Genomic DNA, 22614 nt, shown 5'->3' on the forward strand with positions numbered 1-22614 from the left:
CATTTAATTTTCAATATCAAAAAGAAACAGTGGGATGATGCAAATTTATTAAACAATATACTGTATACATGTACATTGCACTTAGTGTTTAAGGGTTTTATTCAGAGTAATAAACTTTAAATTTTCCTGAATCTCCTTTCTAAAGACAATTCTGAGGAAAGTTTTGTAAAATGCAGCGCTAAACATGCCTGCTGGTGATCTCTTCGATGTTTAACGTGGGAGACCACCCAATCGCATTTGGCGCCTTTTCTACCTATGTTATGAAAATGGCATCGATATCATCCGCATGATTAAAAATATAATAACTGGACATATTACTTTCTAAAATAATAGTTTTATAATGCTTACATTTATTTCTACCTGGTTGAGAATATATTTTCGAGATAAATTCCATATATTTTGTGTAATATGCTTGCACTATACTTTGCGTAGTAAGTACTTTCGGTGTGAGTGGGCTTCATGAAAGTAGGAAAGCAGCCGAAAAAGAATGGTGAATACTAGACACCGAGCGGAAAATCGCTCGGAAGTCCCGTTTTTGTCACATGAAGATTTCGGCAAGAGGGACCATGAAGCAAACGTGAGATTTCATCTGATCTAAGTGTGAATTCGCACATCCTTTGATATCGAACAAAGGGTTTTCATTCATTTCGAATTTCCTCGGAAACATAGATGCTACTTATTTATTACTTTCACTTACATGTATATCGTAGCATCTTTAGTTATTGGCAAAATTAATTAAGTTAATTTATAATATTAAATCTTGCAATGGTTAATACTTGATTTGACAGTATTTGAACCTGAATCTTGAATTTATTTTATCCGAGACATATTTATGAATGCACCCAGGGAAACATGCTGAACTGCTGAACGATACAGCCAAAGAAAATCTGTGCACATTTATTGTGATATGTCGCTGACTGATTCACTTAAGTTGATGACTGATTCACTTAAGTTGATGTTACCACAAAAACTATGCACATTGATTCCATTACACAAATCAATGAATATTTTCACTTTTCAGGGTGAAGAAACAGATGAGAGTAGTGGTGTTGTTGATTTCTCACCAAGGAGTCTCAGAAAGTCTGTAAACCAGAGAAGTACTAGAGCAGCTACCAGGCGCAGGTAAAACAGTCACAATTATTTCTACGTTCATAGATATGGTAACATTTAATGTAGAGCAATCATTTAACATTCAGTGAGTTAAAAACTTAAATATGTAGTACTTCGATTGTAGGTTTGTTATACATGATGATGACCCAACAGATGAAGAAAGTGATTATGGTGAGCACAAACATGGAGAAATTTATGGTAGATTTACAAAATTAGCATTTAAACTTATATCAGAGATATAAGCAACATATTGTGTTCATATCCATTTGGGCAAGCAGGTGTCAGATTTTCAATTTTCTGTTATCAGTGTTTATGTTAACAAATAAATGTGTGTAAATATGTATTAAAAATTAAATTATACCCCTGAAAAAAAAAATCTCAAAATTATTCTTAAAAAAAAATTCTACATAAATTTAAAATTTTCAAATTATCTAGCCAATTCTATAAACAAAACCTGGCTTTGGGGCCATAATACTTAAATTGAGCTCACTTTTGATCTCAGTCTCCCTTTTCCACTATATATTCCTTTTGTAAAAGTGAGACTGAGGTTAAAGATGAGCTCGTCTAAGTGTGATGGCCATGGACCAGATATCCTGTTAAAAGCATGTCAGCGTCTTAACTTCAGTTTGGCTCCGTTAAAAAAGCTGTTGGTAATTAGTTGAAGTGCTTGACTTACAATCTGATGTTGTTTTTGTCCTCCGTCAAAACCAAGATGGTGGAATCGGTAAAAAGTTTAAAAATGTAAATTTACCCTCCCCCCCCCCCCCCAAAAAAAAACAATATTTTTTTTCCTCATTTTTAAAGCCTTAGGAAATGTAACTACAAAAACAAAACAAAGTCAGAATGCATTTTCAATGATTCATTTTGAAGTGGGTTCTGCATAATATCAGTGTTGTCCCTAAGAACCGGCCACCAGCCAAATTGACAACTTTAATTGATAAAAATGTTGCTTTGAAATTAAAAATTTAAAATTGAGTTCTTGTAAGGTCCACAGAGATTTGTTCATAAACCTCATCCCATAACCTGTTACAATTAATCTCTAACCCTTTACTTTAAAATAAAGGGAAAACGCTAATATTGCTCAAGATGTACAATTTCAATAAATGTGCATACCAGTATAAGCAATAAAATTAGAAAGTTGTGTATAGTTTTCATGTTTTCTTGATATTGACTGAATCACAAAATTGTTGATTGCATCCAGCAATTAGGAATGGGTCCAGTGCTTTTTCAATTGGGAAAACATCTACATGACGTAAAGGATGAGTGCACTTAAGCTATGAGAGCTGGGTCCCGGTGTTTTGCGCAAAATAAAATTCCAAAAGTCATAAACTTTATGTTTTATAGGTATTAAACAATGTCTTAAGAGCAGGTTTTGGTATATTATACTACATGAAAGTATTAAATAATGCCGAGCGACACTAGCTTTTGAGACGGAGGTCTAACAGTTTTGTCACATTTCTATTGTTATTCATATGCATACCAGTTTTCAACGACATTGTTTACATCGAGCCGCAACTTGTCCATTGGTCTCATTTGCACAGAATGTGTATTTTGATTTAAACTTCAACATATCCAAAGGACAATGTTGGACAAATTGCGGCTCATATCTAATTTTTTGAAAAAGTCTCCAAACTACGGTCGAATTAGCCACTAAATTAACAGTTCACCGAGTGTCAACGATTGATATTATAATCACTTTACTCACGTGACATTCCACTGTTCGATACGCTAAGGCTTTCATTGAGCATTTCATTGTGTTTGTTATTGAAAGTTTCTATTGTGACAGTATCTATCGTACTTTCAGCTTCAAACTATGGAAGATTTTTGCGCAAATTTTAATAGGGTTTGAAGATTATATGTCTCTTATTTTACTTTGTATTTTTCATTACGGGTGTTTTGAAAGAATTCTGGTATTGACAGTGTGATTAGTAAGTACATGTACATGTACAGGCTCATGTCGCCTCTGTATAATGGTCTGCAGGGCGAGACATCTTCCCCGTCCCTAAACACTGGAATCATTTATTATTTGTGCACCATAAAACTACACAATCTCTCTCTTCTCCATTTAAATTCGCAGTGCGAAAAAAATCGTATATGTGCTAATGTTTACATTCCACATCCATGCGATTTAAATGACTCCGCCTATTTGCGGATACCTTAAATTCGTAAGTGGTCCCGTTCAAATTTCCGGAATTTAAGGTTTGTATATGTTCTTTTCAATGACATTGTCTGTAATTATAGAAATATGTATGACAAAAAATTCAAGGAATAAATATCAAAAGAATATGCTTGCACAATAATCATAGATTAATTAAGCGATATATTGTATTAAAGCTTAAAATGGGTAGCCGAAAAGGTTCCAAATGACGTACTTAAGTGCACTCATTCTTTCTTTTTTTAAACAAAATTGTGTAGACTTCAATAACTGCACAGTATTTGACTTCAGATTGGACTGGAAAAGGATATAAGATCAAAATACAGATGTAATAATAAAATGTATCTCATCAAAATGCACAGGTGTGAGCTAAACCAGTTTTTACAAGAAAAAACTAAAATAAGATGAAAAATATGATCATGGGACTCAAAAGCATGGTCATCCAGCTAATTTCGTATTTTTGGTAAGATCACTTTAGGTTGAAAGTTGCTGGGTAGCCACTAGCCAGTTCTGTAGACTGATGTAAAACTTTTTTTCAGAATCCCATAAAAAACCATCACCAAGGCCAGTACGATCTGTTCGTAGAAGTCGGCCAATTATAGAGGAGAAAGAAGAGGTGGCTGTGCGCCGCAGTAGTCGACAGAAGAATTTGCTTTATGGGACGTTTGACCCCAAGATTTTGGATAGGGCCTTGTATGTTGATAAGCAGAGCTATGATCATGGTGAGGACAATCCCAGAAAGAAAAGAAGAGTGGAAGAAACAGATAATGTATGTTATTGTTAAAGTATAATATATACAATATCACTTAAGTTATTTTTTTAAAAGGAAACATTATTAGTTGAAGGTGGTGACAAAATAACCAGATATTACCAAAAACTTGATTGAAAATATTTATTTAGCAAAATTTAAAAAATGTTTTGTAGACTTTTTCTATACTTACAAAAATTTATAGCGCAACTGGAAAAGTGAAAGGTTTTTGTGGATTTGTGTTTAGAGCAGTTAATTTGTAGTTTGTGGTTTTATGAGACATTAAGGAATAAATGCATTGTATCACATGTTTGGTTTTATGAAACATTAAGGAATAAATTCATTATATCACATGGTTGAGTATTTGTTCACAGGTTGATGACATGGAAGAGAGCATGTATAGCAGAGTAAAGAGAGTGAGGAAACCAGTAAAGAGAGATATGTATGGAATGCCTGTACACGAGTCTTCAGAAAGTGGTGAGTTGTTGGATGGAAATGTCAAGAGAGACAAATAAGGACAGAAAAAAAATAATAAAATTCTTCCTTGCCCAACTATTGGTACCTATGGAAGGTATAATTGGAAGATTTCTTTTGAGAATTTAATGAATACTATTAACACAAGTAGATGAATGTATACTTTTACCTGTATTTGAAAAGAAGAAGCATCAGAGACTTTCAATATTTGTGTTGCATAGAGTCCAGTGAAGAAGAAGAAGAAAATGACGAAGAAGGAGATGAAGACGGTGAGGAAAATAATGAAGAGGAGGAGGAAGATGAAGATGAAGAGGATAAGAAGTCAGACAAATCACAAAGACGCTCATATTATCTCAGGGAACACAAACCTAGAACACAGCTATTTGAAGTGCCAATAGGTAAGTTTAGGAACATTTAATAATGTTAAGGTCAGTTGAATTGTAAGAGTGGTCTTTTGATTCTTCCATGTTTTGCAGAAGAGAGACGGCGTAGGAAGCCCACAATTTTTGCTGATGCCCCAGATTCACCTGTGAGACGGAAGAAGAAGCACTCGCCAGTTTATCGTTCTCCAGCACATCGACGTGTCAATATTAGGTATGTTGTCACCCTTAAAGAACACAATAAAAACTAGATAATTTGTCTAAGGCGTACAAGAATTCTTACAGGCATTATCACATGTTGTTACAGTACTCTGTTCCTTTTAAGCTTGTAATTCCTATCCATGTCCTACAAGTTGCTGAAGTAATGCTCGTTACAATACTTAACTAAAAAAATGGAGTTAATTTTACCTACAGTACATGTATTTTGCATTTTCATTGCATATTTGCACAAGGATTTTAAATAAGATAGCGTCCAGTATCCTTTTTTTAAAGCAATTTTATATTTTGGAAGTGGGCCAACTAGAATCATATCTAATTGTGCAGGTAATTTATTCCCTGGAGCATTAATATACATGTATAATCTGAAAATCTTTCTGATTTATAGAAGAAAGAGAGCTTTTCATGGCAGCTCCAGCACCTCTTCATCATCTTCGGGGTCTAGCAGTGATGAAGAGCACTTCCAGAGAAGGAAGGCCAAAAGTATGGCAAGGGCACGGAATCAGCTCCTGCCTATGAACCTAACAGACAAAGATATTGTTGGAACCATGAAGGACAGACAGAGGATTGGAGCCAGTCTGGCTGATATCGACCCTATGACAATTGATAAATCTGTAAGATTTTTATATACATGCAGTTTGTTGAAAACTGTCCATACAAGTAGCATATTTTGTCAAAAGTCATTCAGTGTATTTTTGATATGAATCTGTGGAAACCTGTTTAGTTTATACATGTAATTTTGATATCTAATACATGTACATGTATTTCCTCCCTGTGATATTCTGTTACTGTAATGAAGTCATTTTTCAGTGATTGTCTTCTGCAGGTAACTTTTGAGAGTGTTGGAGGCCTAGAGAAGCATATCAGAGCTCTGAAAGAAATGGTTGTTTTCCCACTTCTCTACTCTGAAGTCTTTGAGAGATTTAAGATAGCACCTCCTAGAGGATGCTTGTTTTATGGACCACCTGGTAAGGTTGCATGGATTTGATTGACTGATTGTGGAAATTTAAAGATATTCATGTTACTGGATTAATTTTACAAGGAATTGTAATTTTTCATGTAATATACAATGAATTTTCTTCAGGTACAGGAAAAACTTTGGTAGCGAGAGCCTTGGCAAATGAATGCAGCAAGGGAGATAAACGTGTAGCTTTTTTCATGAGGAAAGGTGCAGACTGTTTGAGCAAATGGGTTGGAGAGTCAGAGCGTCAGCTTCGCCTTCTCTTTGATCAAGTATGAGGGCATTTTATGTACATGTATTTATTTGATTCATTTTAACTTCAAAGTATATACCAGAAACAAAACTAGTGCAATTCTGAAACCAACAAGGAAATTTGAGGGTTGAAGGGGAGGAAGACAGGATGAAAAAGATTTGACTTTATCATGTTATGATGTACATTATACAGGGTTCTTCATCTTCATATTTAACCATGAACAAAGAAGTTTTGGTCCGAATCGGATAAAACTTGGTACACAAGTAGACTTCACTAAGACACATAATCCTGTGCATTGGTTTTTAATTATAACAAATGTCATGGTAACTAAAAATAGAAATTTTGGTGAATTCTTTCAAAAGGCTACTTCTAGTACAGTTTTTGTCCAATTGCAATTAAACTTGACACATAACAGTCTAAACCAAGGTTCATTATTTTATTTATTGCTGTTTCCAAAATTACAAGTCCAATTGCTACTTTTGTTAAGCAAAAACCAGTAGAGCTACAGTCTTGTCGGAGACTTCTGGATTTTGACATCACATACAATCCCCAAATTATATGCCCATATGTTAACTCTTTTAAATCCTATTACTTTGTGAGAGCTGTTGGGTAGATAACCAAAAAAAAACTAGCAAGAAAAAAAGAGCTTCAAGTGGTCAGTTTTGTAATTCAACTTTATGTGAAAAAAAAATTCCTACTTATTGAAACTATATTCTTTTTATTACCATGTAATTGTAAATAAACATATTCTTGTCTTAGGCCTAATCATGGCGCAGATAAATTTAACCCTGATTATGATGATTCTTTGAATTTGTTACAGACTTCACAATTTTTAAATTTTATTATGTTACAATGATACAGGCCTATCAGATGCGGCCCTCTATCATCTTCTTCGATGAGATAGATGGACTAGCACCTGTCAGATCTAGTCGTCAGGATCAAATCCATAGCTCTATTGTGTCCACACTCCTGGCCCTAATGGATGGGCTTGACAACAGAGGAGAGGTAATTGTGATTGGAGCTACCAACAGAATTGATTCCATTGACCCAGCCCTCAGAAGACCAGGCAGATTTGACAGAGAATTTATGTTTTCTCTGCCCTCAAAAGAGGTAAGAATCATTGAGACATTAATGAGGAAAGCATTTGTATACAAAATCAGCAGCATATACATGTACATGTATGTGAAGTAATTTGTTATGTTTTCTGTTTCTCCTAGGCAAGAAGACAAATTCTGTCTATACACACTAAAGATTGGAACCCCAAATTACTACCTCAGTTCATTAACAGTGTGGCTGATCTTTGTGTTGGTAAGTCTTTAGTGAGTTATCTAAATTACCCACATAAACTTATAAAATGAAGCACACAACTCATGATTTATTATAACCGTTTTTCTTCAAACTTTAGAAGGTAAGTTTTCTCATTAATTAGACTAAAACTGTGATTTTGTAGGCTACTGTGGAGCAGACTTGAAGGCTCTCTGTACTGAGGCTGCTTTGCTTGCTCTGAGGAAGAGGTACCCTCAGATCTACCAGTCCTCAGAGAAGCTGCAGATTGATGTGTCCAGTATCAGTGTCAGTGCCCAGGACTTCCAGGGAGCCATGCAGTCTATTGTCCCAGCTTCACAGCGATGTGTAGCCTCCCCAGGGAAAGCCCTCAGTTGTCATATCAGGCCACTGTTACAAAACATTCTCTCAACTGCCTTAGAGGCCTTACACAAAGCCTTCCCTGTCAGTATTGCTCAGACATCTCAGGACTCTAAAAGTAAGATATGAAATAGAAATATTGTGGCTTAACTGGGAGATAATAATCTGGGTCAAATTACATATTTTTTTCTGGATAAGATACTGGGCTGAAGTGTGTTTTTTTTTTCTGTGTAGCCCAGTCTCAGGGACTGTATGATGATTGGAGTGATGAGGAGAATCAGGAGATGCTGACAATTTATGAGGGAAAGAGAAGAAGTAGAGTCACAGATGAAGAATTCATGGATAATCTTATCAGGTATCCACAAGTGCACTGAAATTTCTGCACATACTGTATATGACTGATCAGCTCTTGATCTAAATGCTGTTGTCTTTGAATTTTTGAAATGCTTTTGAACCTTTAATTGATGAGAGAAAATGAAAAAAATTAAAGCACTTAAAAGTACATTTTAGGTATTGAACTAATGTATATGCTTTGAGGTGTGTTTGTTATCCTCTCTTTTAACTTTTTTAACAGTTATTCTAGCAGGAAGCCGTGCTTGTACAGACCCCGTTTGATTCTGGAGGGACCGGCTGGTAGGGGACAGACCACTCACCTGGGTCCTTCTCTGCTACATCATATGGAACACCTGTCAGTTCACCTGCTGGATCTGGCCACTATGTTCTGTATCTCCTCCAGGACCCCCGAGGAAGCTTGTGCTCATGTAAGTTTATAGAGTTCAGATGTGGGCAATTGATAGTGTAAATGTATTACATTAAGGCTACATAATGCCTATATTGCTTTTTGAATTTTGATGAATGGTTTTGTTGTTTGCTCAGAATACAGTCAAACCTGTATTAAGCAGTCACCTTTGGGAATCATTAAAGTGACCTTTATAGAGAGGTGATCTTTGAAGAGAGGTTCATCTTTTTCAAGAAAATTCTTTTCCAATTTATGTTAGTTCGGTGTTTTACAATACTACATCATAGAATATTAAAGAAGGATGTGTATTGGACATCAATGGTCTCACTAAGTTTTTTTTAAAAATAAATTTTAATAGTCTCCAGATTAAGTTCAAGCTAAATTTGATGACAAAAAAAAAATGAGTTTAATAGGGCATTGCATTATCCTCCATCCAAACAATAACAAAACTTTCTTTTATTATAAGAAATTATCATGCAATGCCATGAATTAAACATAATGTATTTTTATCTAAACTGCATCTTTAAAAAAACATGTTTAGTTACGTAAAATTAACAATTGTATGTTTAAAAATACATAAATCATTGCGTAATAAACAGACAAGTCATATACTCTCAGTTGATCAAAGCAGTGCACAATACAAATTAATATCAAATTCACAAAGCGTGACTAATCCTAACGGTCGTCTTACCTAGTTGAAAATCACGAGATAATCAGGACACATTGTGTATACAAAACAGTTTTAGGGTTTCTACAAATAATACGTTTCCTAGGTGTTAAAAAATGCCTGCCATGAGTTTACACAATAACACCTATCGGAGTTGGGCATGCCAAATGTGAACTAATAATTAGGAAACACCTAAATATTTTACCCATTAATAGATAAATAAGGATGCATTGTTTTTTTTTAATATCACTCAGAATTTTTTAAACCAGATTCCAATTCCATAATGTAAGATTTTCATAAGTTCGTTTTCCTGATAACCATTTTGGTCATTAACACCCTTGTTTGAGTTTTCTTTAAACAAAATAAATATATTATCCAATATTTTAAACGGTTTTAATTAGGCTAATTATTTTTCCATGATCTCGCCATACTAGACTAATATTTACATTAGTGACAAAAATTGGGGGTCAACTGACTCTAGATCTGGTCAAGTGATTGGACAAAATGGCCGCTATATACAAGGTAAAACGGCGATTTTAAATAAAGTTTGATGACTGCTGACCGCGTTACGCAGGTGACCGCTTAATAGAGTTACATTATATAGGAAAATTCATCGGGAGGAAATAAAATGACTGCATAGGACAGGTGACCGCTGGATAAAGGTGACCACTATGACAAGTTTGACTGTAGATTATAATGTGTGAAATTCATCCAAAATGCTATTCCTCCAAGAGTTTTGGTCTAGTTTCAATAATATGTGGAACAAATATACTAATTCAAAGTACACACTTCTGCTTATCGATTTTTTGATTTCAGTAAATAATTTTGCCTGATTCCTTAAAATCAGTAATATGTGAAATTCACAGAAAACACCGCTTTTCCAACAGTTTTGGTCTAATTTCATTAAAACTTGGTATTTCAACAAGTGGCTTTAGATTCAAATGAGAAGTGTTGCAATGGTTACCTAAATACATGTAGAATTATCTCAAAAATTCAAAATACTACTACTTCTTACAGTTTTGGTTTGATTTCAAAACAATTTGGTACAAGTTTAGAGAACATGATATATATATCTAGTTTACTAGTATTATACTACTAATTATAATATACTATAATTTACTAAATGATAAACTGAAGTGAATGGTGTAAGTAAGATGCAACTTTTCCCCAATTTTAATAAAAATGGGTAGAGCTATAGTCTCATCAGAGATTTTTGGCTGTCTTACCCCATAAGATGTTGGTCAAGACCTGAGGTCCAATGTTTTTCTTCAGTTTTGAAGATGACAGTATACTGTCACATGGGTATTCATTACATATCAGGGTTTGGTATGGAAGTTAATGTGTGAATTGATGACTTATTTTCTGTTTCACCCCAATAACAGATTCTGGTGATTTGTTTTTTATAGGTATTCCGTGAGGCGATGAGAACCTCCCCATGTATTGTTTATTTGCCTCGTATCAATCAGTGGTGGGATGTCTTGTCTGAGTCCATGAAAACAACATTGCTTACCACCATCCAAAATCTGGACCCTTCATCTGCTATCCTACTCCTGGCCACAAGTGAAGAACCTCTCAAACAGCTTGATCCCTGGGTATGTAGAGTCTTTGTTGACTTATCATTAATATTAACTTACATGAGAATTTATGCTAGTCTTAAAATGGCAGATTTTGAAGGTGGTATTCTTTGTATTCCACTCATCTTGTCTTTTTACTGTATGCAGAGCACAAAATGGAGAAACCCTGGTCTATTTTGTAGGTTAAGGGTATATTTGGACAGCACAGCAGTGAAGTGATTAATGTCAGTAATCCAACTGCAGAAGAGAGGAGAGAATTCTTCCAAGATCTGCTGCTCAATCAAACCACAAAGATAAAGACTGCCAAGAAAAATAAAGGTCCAGTAACTAGATGTGTCATTTACTTAGAAAAGAACTACATGTATTTAATCAGAATAATTGAAGGCAAATTTAAGTAATGCAATTTTGAGTATATCTTAATACATTTTAAATAATGATTTTGCTGATTCAAAGTTATTAGAAAAACACATGAAGAATCAAACATAATACATAAACATAATACATTTATATTATAAATGGTCTGTTAATTGTTTTAATGATCTTGAACAAATTGAGATTCAATAATAAAAAAGTAGGACTAAAAACAGAAGCTGTACCTGGAAGTTTTTTGTCTAGGTGTAAAAAAGAAAAAGAAGGGTGAGATGTTGGATGTTATTAATGTTAATGGTTTGATATTTGTTTGTAATTATTACAAGTCTGTATTGACATTCTTATGAGCTGGCCACATTTTTTCAAAAAGATTCTATTTGTCAAATTCGATTTTTCAGGAAAAAAAAGGATCATAAAATTTCAATCTGACATATTTGTAGTATTCAGTGCATTTAAAAGAAAGATGATAGCACTGCAGTGAAAGATAACATTGATCTTTAAGCAATAAAAAAATTTAGTGATTCTACTTCAAACTCAAAAGTGATCAATTTTCAATGATAAATATTGGTACTGTAATACTTGCCTCGCTCTTCTGTTAAATTACAAAGTTTTGATTCAATTCCACACACCAACCATTGTTTTATTTGATTGCTGATTAATATTGTAGTAAGGGATTTAGAAGTTCTACCCAAAGCACCTCTCCCTCCTCCCAGAAAACTGACGGACAAAGAGCTGAAGGCTCTGAGGGACAAGGAAGAGAGTTCACTTAGAGAGTTACGTATATTCCTTAGAGAGGTTATCAACAAAGTAGTCAAAGACAGAAAATTCTACATCTTTGCTCGACCTGTGGATATAGAAGAGGTAGGTATTTACATGCAGTCTAAGAATTAGCTTATTCTTATTGTATTTATTTGCAGACATTATACTATTAAAACATAAATTTTGAATCAAAATGAGGCTTATCTTCTGTAATATTATCTTTGTGGGGTCAAATTTTCGAGGTTCAAGGAAAACTGAGTAATTCATGGGGATTTGATTTCATTTGTACAGAAGTGCTGAGTTGTTATATATTTGAAATTTATCATGTACATGTATTTATGAGTCTCTTCATATCATGAAAACAATGAAAATCATACTTCCACAAAAATTAGTGATTTCACAGTATATTTAATAATATAGTATTTACTGCTTAATATCATAATACATAAACCTTACCAAGGGACAATTGAAAGAAGCTCTTACTTTTTAGCTCACCTCGACGAAGTCGAGATGAGCTTATGCTATACCCCCTGCGTCGGCGTCCAAGGTTAAAGTTTTAGGAGCAAGTCCCATTCCCAAGTAACTATAAGCCCTACCTGGACCAAACTTGCATGGATGATACATCTAGGGATGGACACTACCACACTTGCTTCGGATGCTGGTTTGACCTAGATTTACCGGATGAGTGACCAGGTTAAAGTTTTAGGAGCAGGTCCATTCCCAAGTAACTATAAGCCCTACCTGGACCAAACTTGCATGGATGATGCATCTAGGGATGGACACTACTACACTTGTTTCGGATGCTGGATCTGATGTAAATTTTCCGGATGAGTGACCAGGTTAAAGTTTTAGGAGCAGGTCCATTCCCAAGTAACTACAAGCCCTACCTTGACCAAACTTGCATGGATGATGCATCTAGGGATGGACACTACCACACTTGCTTCGGATGCTGGATTTGACCTAGATTTACCGGATGAGTGACCAGGTTAAAGTTTTAGGAGCAGGTCCATTCCCAAGTAACTATCAGCCCTACCTGGACCAAACTTGCATGGATGATGCATCTAGGGATGGACACTACCACACTTGCTTCGGATGCTGGATCTGACCTAGATTTTCCAGATGAGTGACCAGGTTAAAGTTTTAGGAGCAGGTCCATTCCCAAGTAACTATAAGCCCTACCTGGACCAAACTTGCATGGATGATGCATCTAGGGATGGACACTACCACACTTGCTTTGGATGCTGGATCTGATGTAGATTTTCCGGATGAGTGACCAGGTTAAAGTTTTAGGAGCAGGTCCATTCCCAAGTAACTATCAGCCCTACCTGGACCAAACTTGCATGGATGATGCATCTAGGGATGGACACTACCACACTTGCTTCGGATGCTGGATCTGACCTAGATTTTCCGGATGAGTGACCAGGTTAAAGTTTTAGTAGCAGGTCCATTCCCAAGTAACTATCAGCCCTACCTTGACCAAACTTGCATGGATGATGCATCTAGGGATGGACATGGCCACACTTAGTTCGGATGCTGGATCTGATGTAGATTTTCCAGATGTGTACCAGGTTAAAGTTTTAGGAGCAGGTCCATTCCCAAGTAACTGTAAGCCCTACCTGGACCAAACTTGCATGGATGATGCATCCAGGGATGGACACTACCACACTTGCTTCGGAAGCTGGATCTGACCTAGATTTTCCACATGTGAGACCAGGTTTAGATTTAGGAGTAGTCTCGTTCCCAAGTAACTATAAGCCCTACCTGGACCAAACTTGCATGGATGATGCATCTAGGGATGTACACTAACCAACTGCTTCGAATGCTGGATCTGACCTAGATTTTCCACATGAGTGAATTTTAGCCATATTTTAACCAAATTAGCATGGATGATGTATCTAGGGATGGATACTTCCAGACTTGCCTTGGATTCTGAATCTGACTTACATTTTCCAGATGAGTGACCAGGGTAATTTTTTGGAGTAGCTATATAATATTATGGCCTGTTATGATTAAACTTGCATAGATGGTGCATCTAAGGATGAAAACTTCCAGACTTGCTTTGGATGTTGGAACTGACCAAAATTTTCTTGATTACTAAACAGGTCAAAAGTTTTTTGAGCAGATCTATAATTAAATCAAACTTGCATGGATATTGATCTTGGGATGTACCCTAACTAGAAAAAAATATGATGTGAAATTTGCCTTACATGTAGATAACATTCGTCGAGGTGAGCTTCGTAATCTTTGATTACCTATGTTTATGTATTTAGGTGCCTGACTACTATGATGTAATCTCTAAACCAATGGATCTGTCCACCATGATGTCCAAGATTGATATGCACCAGTATCAGACTGGCAAGGAGTTCCTGGAGGATGTTGACTTGATTTGTAGTAATGCACTGGAATACAACCCAAACAGGGACACAGCTAGTAAGATTCTATACATTAACAGACATATGATTCAAAGGCTTTTAAAATCACACTTTTACGTAAATGAAAATTATGCTGCTTAAAATAGAAAGAAAACTAAGTACACTACTATAATACCCCATCAACTAGTATACTGGTAGTTTTTAAAGAGGCCTTTGGATGGAGAGGTAATATTCTAAAACTGCAAAGTTTTGATCTACTACAGGTCGAGCCATTCGTCATAGGGCCTGTGCTCTGAGAGACACATTCCATGCCATTATTGATACAGAACTGGATCCTGAGTTTGAAAAACAGTGTGAAGACATTGTTGAATCAAGGAAAAGAAGAGGTAATGCATGAGTCCACACAAATTAAAACTTTATAAAATGCAGACATATCAAAATATTTCAATTATGTATTTTTAACAAAAAATGCTATAATTATTATAAAGCAAGTTTATGTTTATTTGGTTGATTAAAGGAGATGCTGAAACCGGTGATGTTCCTGCCTTTTATATGACCAAATCTATGATGACAAATCAAGAGAGGTTCAGTCGTCGTGTTAGAGGTCTAGACATTGAGAATCATCAGGATCTAGATCAGGTAGAAAAGAAGTGGTCCGAGGAAAAGAGGAAACGGTCTCCAGTCAAAAATCAAGAGCAAGAGGGAGAACAAGGGATGGGGGAGGGCTCCTCAAAAGAGGAGTCCATGGAAATCAGAAACACAACTTCTCCAAAAAAGAAAACAAAAACAGCTCTGTTCACTCAGAGAGCATTCACTGTGTCTCCCAAAAAACCAAAGAGGAAAGAGGTTTGGAGTTACACAAAGAGAAGAAGGTTCAAAAGGTTTGGTAGATATTCCCTTCCCTCTGTCAAAGCACAACTGAACAAAAAATTTGTGATGAAGAACAGTACACAAAAAAGTCCACTTCCACATTTAGAAACCCTGCAAGTGGATGTCACAGAACTTGAGAATAGCAAAACCCCCAAAAGTTCCAAATCACCCTCGGTCCATGCTCACATGTCACCGTCGAGCAGACAAGTGAAGGCTTTATCTCCCAGAATACTGACTACTGTCTCAGACAAAAAGGAGGACATTGAAAAGGCCAAGGAGGACCTGCCCCCAAACACAGATACTCTCAAACCTTCAGCCATGGAGGTAGACAGTGGAATCAGCAGTGCTGTAGATAGTAATGGTGATTCTGTAGACAGTGTGGAACAGGCAAAACAGCTGGCAAAACAGAAATTGATCTCTTTGGATAATGTAGAAACTCCTGTAGAAAAAGGTATAAGGTTTTAAGTATGAGTATGTGTTCCTGACATCAATTTTAATGCAGAAAGAGCTTTTTAAAAAATACTTAGGCCAAACAAAAAAATATGCGTGGTTCCGGTTACACTTCCAAAAAAATTAGGGTAGGTAGGTAGGAATTTTTTTTTTTTTTTTTTTTTTTTTTGGTAACAAAATGATTTTCTTAAATTTTTCTAAATAATACCTATCACTGCTTTGCAAATGGCATTTAGATGTGGTGTGATAATATACTAGTCAATATTGGTAGGGGACACCTACATGCTAGGTTGCTTTGGATTTAACACTATTAAACACTTGCACTATGTTTTGCAAGGAGGCCGTCATTGCTGAAACTAAAACTTAAACTGGAGCCATTGATGGAAATCGGGGGAAATTCCGGAAAAAATATGAAAATAGATAGTTTTCAGTGGGCCCAAATTAGCAAGAGTTATTTCCCGTTGGGCGCCATTTTGGAGGTCAACATGCTCATATTCCTTCATTATTCAACCAACTTTAACTTTTTATACTGGCCATTGTGGGGTAAGAAGCATTGTTTTTCTGAAAAATATACATTTGTCAAAGCTTCCTTTATTTCATAATTTTTATTCTATAAAGATTTTCCCCCAAATATTTCTGCTACACCCTCTTAGATTTGGTAAGACAAAAAGGAAAAATTACCAGGTTGACCACCAAGATGGCGGCCAAGGGAAATAACTCAGAGAGAAAATACGTCATGTGAAAACTATCTATTGCCAAAAAAAAGTTTAGGGTTGGGGGTATAAAATAGGGAAGGTCGGGTAACCGGAACCACACATATTTTTTTATTTGGCCTTATTACATTATGGTAGTTATGACATGTACAGTAAACTTGCATCTGCTTGGTCATGAAAATTAAAAGGTGGTAATATTTTAGCCCCCCCCCTCCCCCTTGAAATGGGAGGCATACAGGGTTACCCTTGTCTACTAGCTAGTTAGATTTCTATACAGCTTTGGTTTCTTTGCAATAACTTGAGAGGAGTGGGTTGAATTACAATTTTATAATTTAGCCTTGGGTGGGCTCAGTGGATTTGAGATCATGGGTCAAAGTGTGTGGCTTCTGTGTGACTTGCATCCATGGACACTTCTAGTGTAAAAATGTTCTTAAATTTTGTGAGTAAAATTACACATGATGTTCACTACCACTGGCAGATTTATATTTCATTAATACAATTTTCTGTTTTGCAGAGCCCCCTGTATTGATACCTGAAACGGAACCAGACAAGTTGACCAAGGTGGTGATAAATAGAGAGGCTCTGGAACAGCTGTTGGAGAGGGTGGTGGCTAGTACAGAAGGATTTAATGTGGAGAGACTACAGAAACTTTACAGTGTGTTCACTCAGTGTATTGTACGACACAGAGACAATCATGATAAAGTTGCTTTAGTGCAGGTAAGATTTTTAGTGAACTGGCTATCTAAATATTTAGTTGTGAGTATTCAACTAACTAATCTAATGATATTGAAGTGCTATTATGGTTTGTCAGATTTTTTTTAAGTGAATAAAACTAACTGGTAGACTTAATTTGGAAAGTTTATGCAAATTTATGCAGAATAAGCAAAGTCAGAACACCAAGAGCTCGGGCATTGGTAGAGTATGTTGGCTGTTATTTTTTTCAAAATTCTACCTATCTTAAAGTATTTGTCAAATTTCAGTGAAACTTGATGCACAAAGATTTCATAAAAGTGTAACTTTGTTTTTAATTATTATGATTTATGTTGCCATGGTTTCTAAAATTTATACTTGATAAACTGTAAAGTTACTTTTACAGTTGGCTAGAATTGAATAAAACTTGGTACACAAAGACTATATTGAAATAAATATTACCCGTCATTTCAATTCCACCTGCATTATGTAATCATGAACAAAATCCTCTGTAATAGTTTGTCTTCAATTTTGGTTTGCCAGTATATATATATATATATATATATATATATATATATATATATATATATATATATATATATATATATATATATATATATATATATATATATATATATATATAAGCACTAAAAACCAACAACACTGTATATCCTAAGTGTCGGAAAAGTTCTGGATGCACAGGCTGAAGTCATTCCGCCCTAATGGTATTAACAAACTTAATGACTTCACCATGATGAATGTGTAAACTTTACTGTTAATTGGCATTAGCAACTCTGGAACAACCTACCCAAATATTTACAGCTTACATTTTTGTTTATTTCTTTTATCAGATTACCAAATTTATAATATATCCAAATTCATATTTTAAAATTGCCCTTCCATATTATCTTTCTTTAATTTCTTTTTATCATGTATAGTTACGCTATTTTGAGAGAATAAGACAATGTATGATTTACTGCTTGGTCGTAATTAATTAGATAACTAATTCGTTCAATTATGTAAATCGCACTTCACGAGAGTACACCCGATAGACCGGACGCAATTCATAGCGCTCCGGATTTCTTTGTTCACAACTGTTTATAAACTTCAAATTAAACATGTAACACTGTAAATATTTAGTGTTTGGTAGTTTAATAGTAGTGCTAGTTGTTTTTGTTTCTCTATTTCCTTTGTTTTTATGACTTCTTAACTTTTTTCTTTGTTCTGAGGAAGGGACAGGTCGTCCCAAAAATTTGACAGTTATTATTGTTTGTGTCGTTGGTCATTTTTAGTGCTTTATATATATTTATTATACCTCTATTTAGAATACTCAAATTTGATTGGCTTGTTAGACTCCAAAAAGTACTGTTTACAGCAATAATGACTTAGGAATCTTTGCACGTGGGGTATAATGACCCGGTCATTATAAATAATGACCGCTAAAAATGACCTGTTAATCTAAATTACATTCAAATTAAAAATTTATGCATACATTAATGATTGTTCATTACAAAAAATGCTGTTATAAAAATTTGTACAGTCTTTTTATGATACGGAATACGATTGGCCTTAAGATGCGTCATAAAATTTATCGTTTTCATTGAAACTTTCATTACAATGTCAATTCAACGAATGCAGACTCGGCTCTTTTGTACAGTAAAAGTCTGCACCAGATTGTCATTGTACTCGGGAATGGTATTTGTGAATTTATAAAAATGCATGTTACTGACAATCACAGAGTGTTTTAATAAATCGGCGGTGCAAAAACTTACAAGACTTGCAGGCGAAAAGTAAACAACGTCAATAACGAATCCCGATCCCGATGGAACACTGATAATAACAGTTCGTAGGTCATATGCAAAATTGATTATTTTAGTAATTAAGCCTACAAAATTAATTGTCTTAACTTATATCGGTATAATAAAACAATTGATTACCCATTATGAGTTCAACATGGTGAAATAAGGACCCTCGACCTGGCCCACTCGCTGACCTGACCTGACCTCAACTGCTACGCGGCCTCGGTCAGGTCAGGTCACCTCGTGGGCCAGGTCTCAGGTCCTTATTTCACCATGTTGACCTCATAATGGGTAATTAATTGTATAATATATATATTAGGGATGTCAACGAATAGTCGACTATTCGACTATCAGTTGAATGGACCGACGATCGAATAGCAAAGTGCTCACTGCACAGCGTATTTCTTATGTCAGGGTCCTGAATTTGTTGTTTATGGACTCGCACACGTGCGTTCAGTTTGCTTGTTTGTCCTGTGTAGTATTCATCACAGGTTGGACAGGTTATGCAATAAATAACATTTTCTGACCTACTGGTCATGTTGGCATTTGGTGTTATTTTTTACAACATTTCAGAGTTTTTTCACTGCCCTCCTCCAGATATTCACATGTTCCACAGCGTGGGTCACGGCACTTTTTGACGACTTTGGCATTGTCCGATGCAAATCTTGCTCTGGTTAGGATTTTCTTTAGATTGGGTGCCTGTCTCCTGCTGTTAATTATTTGTGACTCCTTGATAACATCTTTTAAATTTTGAGACTGTTCTAAAATGGGAAAAAATCTCCTGGCTGTTTTCAAAATATTGTGGTTGCATGGATTGTGCGTTACAACAAAAGGGATGTTGCTTTTTTCACTATTATCCTTGCGGCAATTGTTCCTTAGTAAAGAAGTAGGAATGCTTTTTGCCTTTTCAGTTCCGGCATTTATAAGATTCTCCAGATAATGTTGTTTTTTGAGATATGATTTAAATTCTTCCAACCTTTTCGACCTTAAAGATGTATCAGTTACTATTGTGCATATGCGTCTTGCTATGTTGTATGGAATATTACATTTAGTATGCGATGGGTGACATGAATGAGATTCCATATACTGGCTACGCCCGTTATGCATAAATTATCCCACATTTCCAACTATTGTTGATGTCCCTGGCATACTAGCGATTCCTTATATTTCTATTCCATTATGAAATAAAATTGTAAATTTAGATTTTAAAAATGTAGACTAATAGATTTAAATTACACAAGGCCTCCCATGTCAATTTCAATAGTACCCTCCCACTGACGTCAAACACAAAGACGGCCACACGAGATTTACATCTTTACAGATGCTAAGACGGACGCACAAGATTTACATGCATATTAAGCTTCCTTAGCTCCTTGCCTATCGCTTGGCGAGATTTACATTCCGGTAGAATGATCAAGAAATCAACTAAACTAACTTTCAAAGAGTTATCACAGAGAAAACAAATAGAAATGGAAATATATATATATATATATATATATATATATATATATATATATATATATATATATATATATCTGTGTGTGTTGTGTGTTAGTCAGGGTACCAGTTAAGTATGATAAACGTTGTTCTTTGTTTATTTTCAGGAATTACAAAATATAACAGAAACCAGTGTCACATCATCCTGATACGAGCAGATCTGAAAATAAAAACGTGTAGTAGGGGCAGATAATTTCAATCCCCATTCCATGTATGAATGCTTGTTAACTTGTAATTTCTGGTCAGATTTATGTCAAATGTATTGTTCAATGATGTTTAGTATTCAATTTGTCAGATCGTGTAAGAAATAATCATTTGATATACAGTATAAGGGATACTTTTTTAAAGTTGTTTGTACAGAACAATCTTCGTAAATCCACTACAGTCATTATGCATACAAGACTGTTGAATACATTTTATTTGTAAATATTGGAAAGAAAAGCCCTGACATTAGAAAAAAGCTGCATCAGTATGTCAGAAGAAAAAACCCAGAAGGAATATATCCCAGTGCTATTCTGATAAGTTGACTGATACATGTTTCAGCATTCAAGTTTCTATGAACAATTTAGATGAAACAGCTTGTCCTTCTTTTGATTATTAATATTGTCCTTTACATGTCCTAGTTTTGCCAGCTTAACTTTTAATTTAACTAATGTACTTTCTGTGAAAATAATTTAAAGCATCAATTGAATATGTTTATTATATTTTTGTATGGATATTATTTGTGCAGTATTTATTACTGAATTAACTTGTTGACATCTACATGTATATACAATTGTTTAGATGTGAGATTTGCTGTTCAGTTGATTGTCATTTCCACTTAATTTTATTGTGATGAGTTATACACTTTTCTTGGGTTTATATTTTACATTTCTTGATTTACATGAATGTGTGTAAATTTTCATCCAAATACATGTAAATGATATGATAAATGTTTGTAACATTTTACTTTACCATGTACTTTTAAGTACTTAATTTTTTTTAAGTACTACATGGATCAGGACGAGAATACCAAGTCTGTTAACGTCTATAAAATGCTATTTACATGATAAATTGAATTACGTATGTGGATCCACATAGGAAATTGAAGTAAATATGAAATAGCAAGACATTTAACAGAAATATGTAATTTAGACTGCAGATAAACAAAACTTCATCTTCAGTAGCATGTTATACAGCATCAAAACCTATAAATTTTTATTAATTTATGTATTTTTGGGGTATTAGGTTAAATCTTGGTATAAATTTTTTTATGTATTGTTGTATTTGTTTATTGGGTTCATGTTAATTTTTTCCTATGGTACTTCTTAGAAGGTTTTATTGCACAAATTATTTGCATGGTCTTGCATTGATGTCTTACATGTATTGTACTATACTATTTATTGTTAAAATGTGTAATAATTATGCATGAAAGATCTCCATAGTAATCCCAAAAATTAACATATTTTTGTTGCCAGTGTATAAGAAGTCGTAAATGTGGGTCATAAATATCCTTCAGTTATATTTGACCATCATTTATATGCCTGAATGTTCCATTAACAAATACATAGACAATATTACAGAAATTCAGGACTTAACATCAGGGACTTAATGTCAAGGAAAAAAACATGCTGGTTCCGCACACAGCCACGAAGTTGTGGTCCAAGTCTCAGGAACATCGCTCAGAACTCTTATTTATTGTATTTACACCAATAAATTATCAGCAATTGAACTTTTCTTGAATATATGAGGTAATTAGCATCAGTGGTAAAGTGTATGTATCAAGATGAATCAGTTTGATATGGTATATAGTTATACTTCCCGCAAATGAAGTTTTTTTTTGGGGGGGGGGGGTATATTGGAATCGGCATGTCCGTCTGTCTGTCCATTTGTCTGTAGATGTGATTTTGTGCAGACCTGTTTTTGGAGACTATTTCTTGGATTTTGTCTGAAAATTTTTACACTTATTATTCACTATATAAAGATGTGCACCTGTTATTGGATGACTTTTCTTCATTTTAAAGGTAACAGAGCATCTCTGGCCAAGCAGAGGCTATCTAGAGCTCCTGGAAATTGGGCAGAAGGATTAAGGAAGATCTGGTCTCCCTCTTAATTGCAATTGACTGTCAAATTAAAATGCATAGTTACTAGATGTGGTTGTAATGGATCCTCTCTACCTTACCTTTTTTAGCTCT

General features: G+C 34.8%; 1 protein-coding gene across 2 annotated transcripts; it reads left to right on the top strand.

The window, feature by feature from the left end:
• The first annotated feature begins 428 nt into the window (after positions 1 to 428).
• On the top strand, positions 429 to 21183 carry LOC133200715 (ATPase family AAA domain-containing protein 2-like). 2 transcript variants are annotated; one of them, XM_061336491.1, is made up of 24 exons: positions 429 to 577; positions 1022 to 1122; positions 1235 to 1281; positions 3805 to 4034; positions 4388 to 4490; positions 4709 to 4885; positions 4964 to 5081; positions 5472 to 5697; positions 5910 to 6051; positions 6168 to 6316; positions 7159 to 7407; positions 7515 to 7605; positions 7748 to 8059; positions 8176 to 8296; positions 8516 to 8702; positions 10754 to 10939; positions 11104 to 11239; positions 11537 to 11557; positions 11958 to 12151; positions 14320 to 14479; positions 14685 to 14807; positions 14939 to 15742; positions 16969 to 17171; positions 20548 to 21183. In XM_061336491.1, exons 1-24 carry the CDS (start codon positions 488 to 490, stop codon positions 20587 to 20589), a joined length of 4212 nt encoding a protein of 1403 aa, XP_061192475.1. In that variant the 5' UTR covers positions 429 to 487; the 3' UTR covers positions 20590 to 21183. The 2 variants fall into 2 exon arrangements, with proteins under 2 accessions (XP_061192475.1, XP_061192477.1); XM_061336493.1 differs by lacking the exon at positions 11537 to 11557.
• The last annotated feature ends 1431 nt before the right edge of the window (positions 21184 to 22614 follow it).

The sequence above is a fragment of the Saccostrea echinata genome, unplaced genomic scaffold, assembly GCF_033153115.1.
Source record: "Saccostrea echinata isolate AGI-Se365-2 ecotype Australia unplaced genomic scaffold, CSIRO_AGI_Sech_v1 ptg000041l, whole genome shotgun sequence".
Lineage (NCBI taxonomy): Eukaryota > Metazoa > Mollusca > Bivalvia > Ostreida > Ostreidae > Saccostrea > Saccostrea echinata.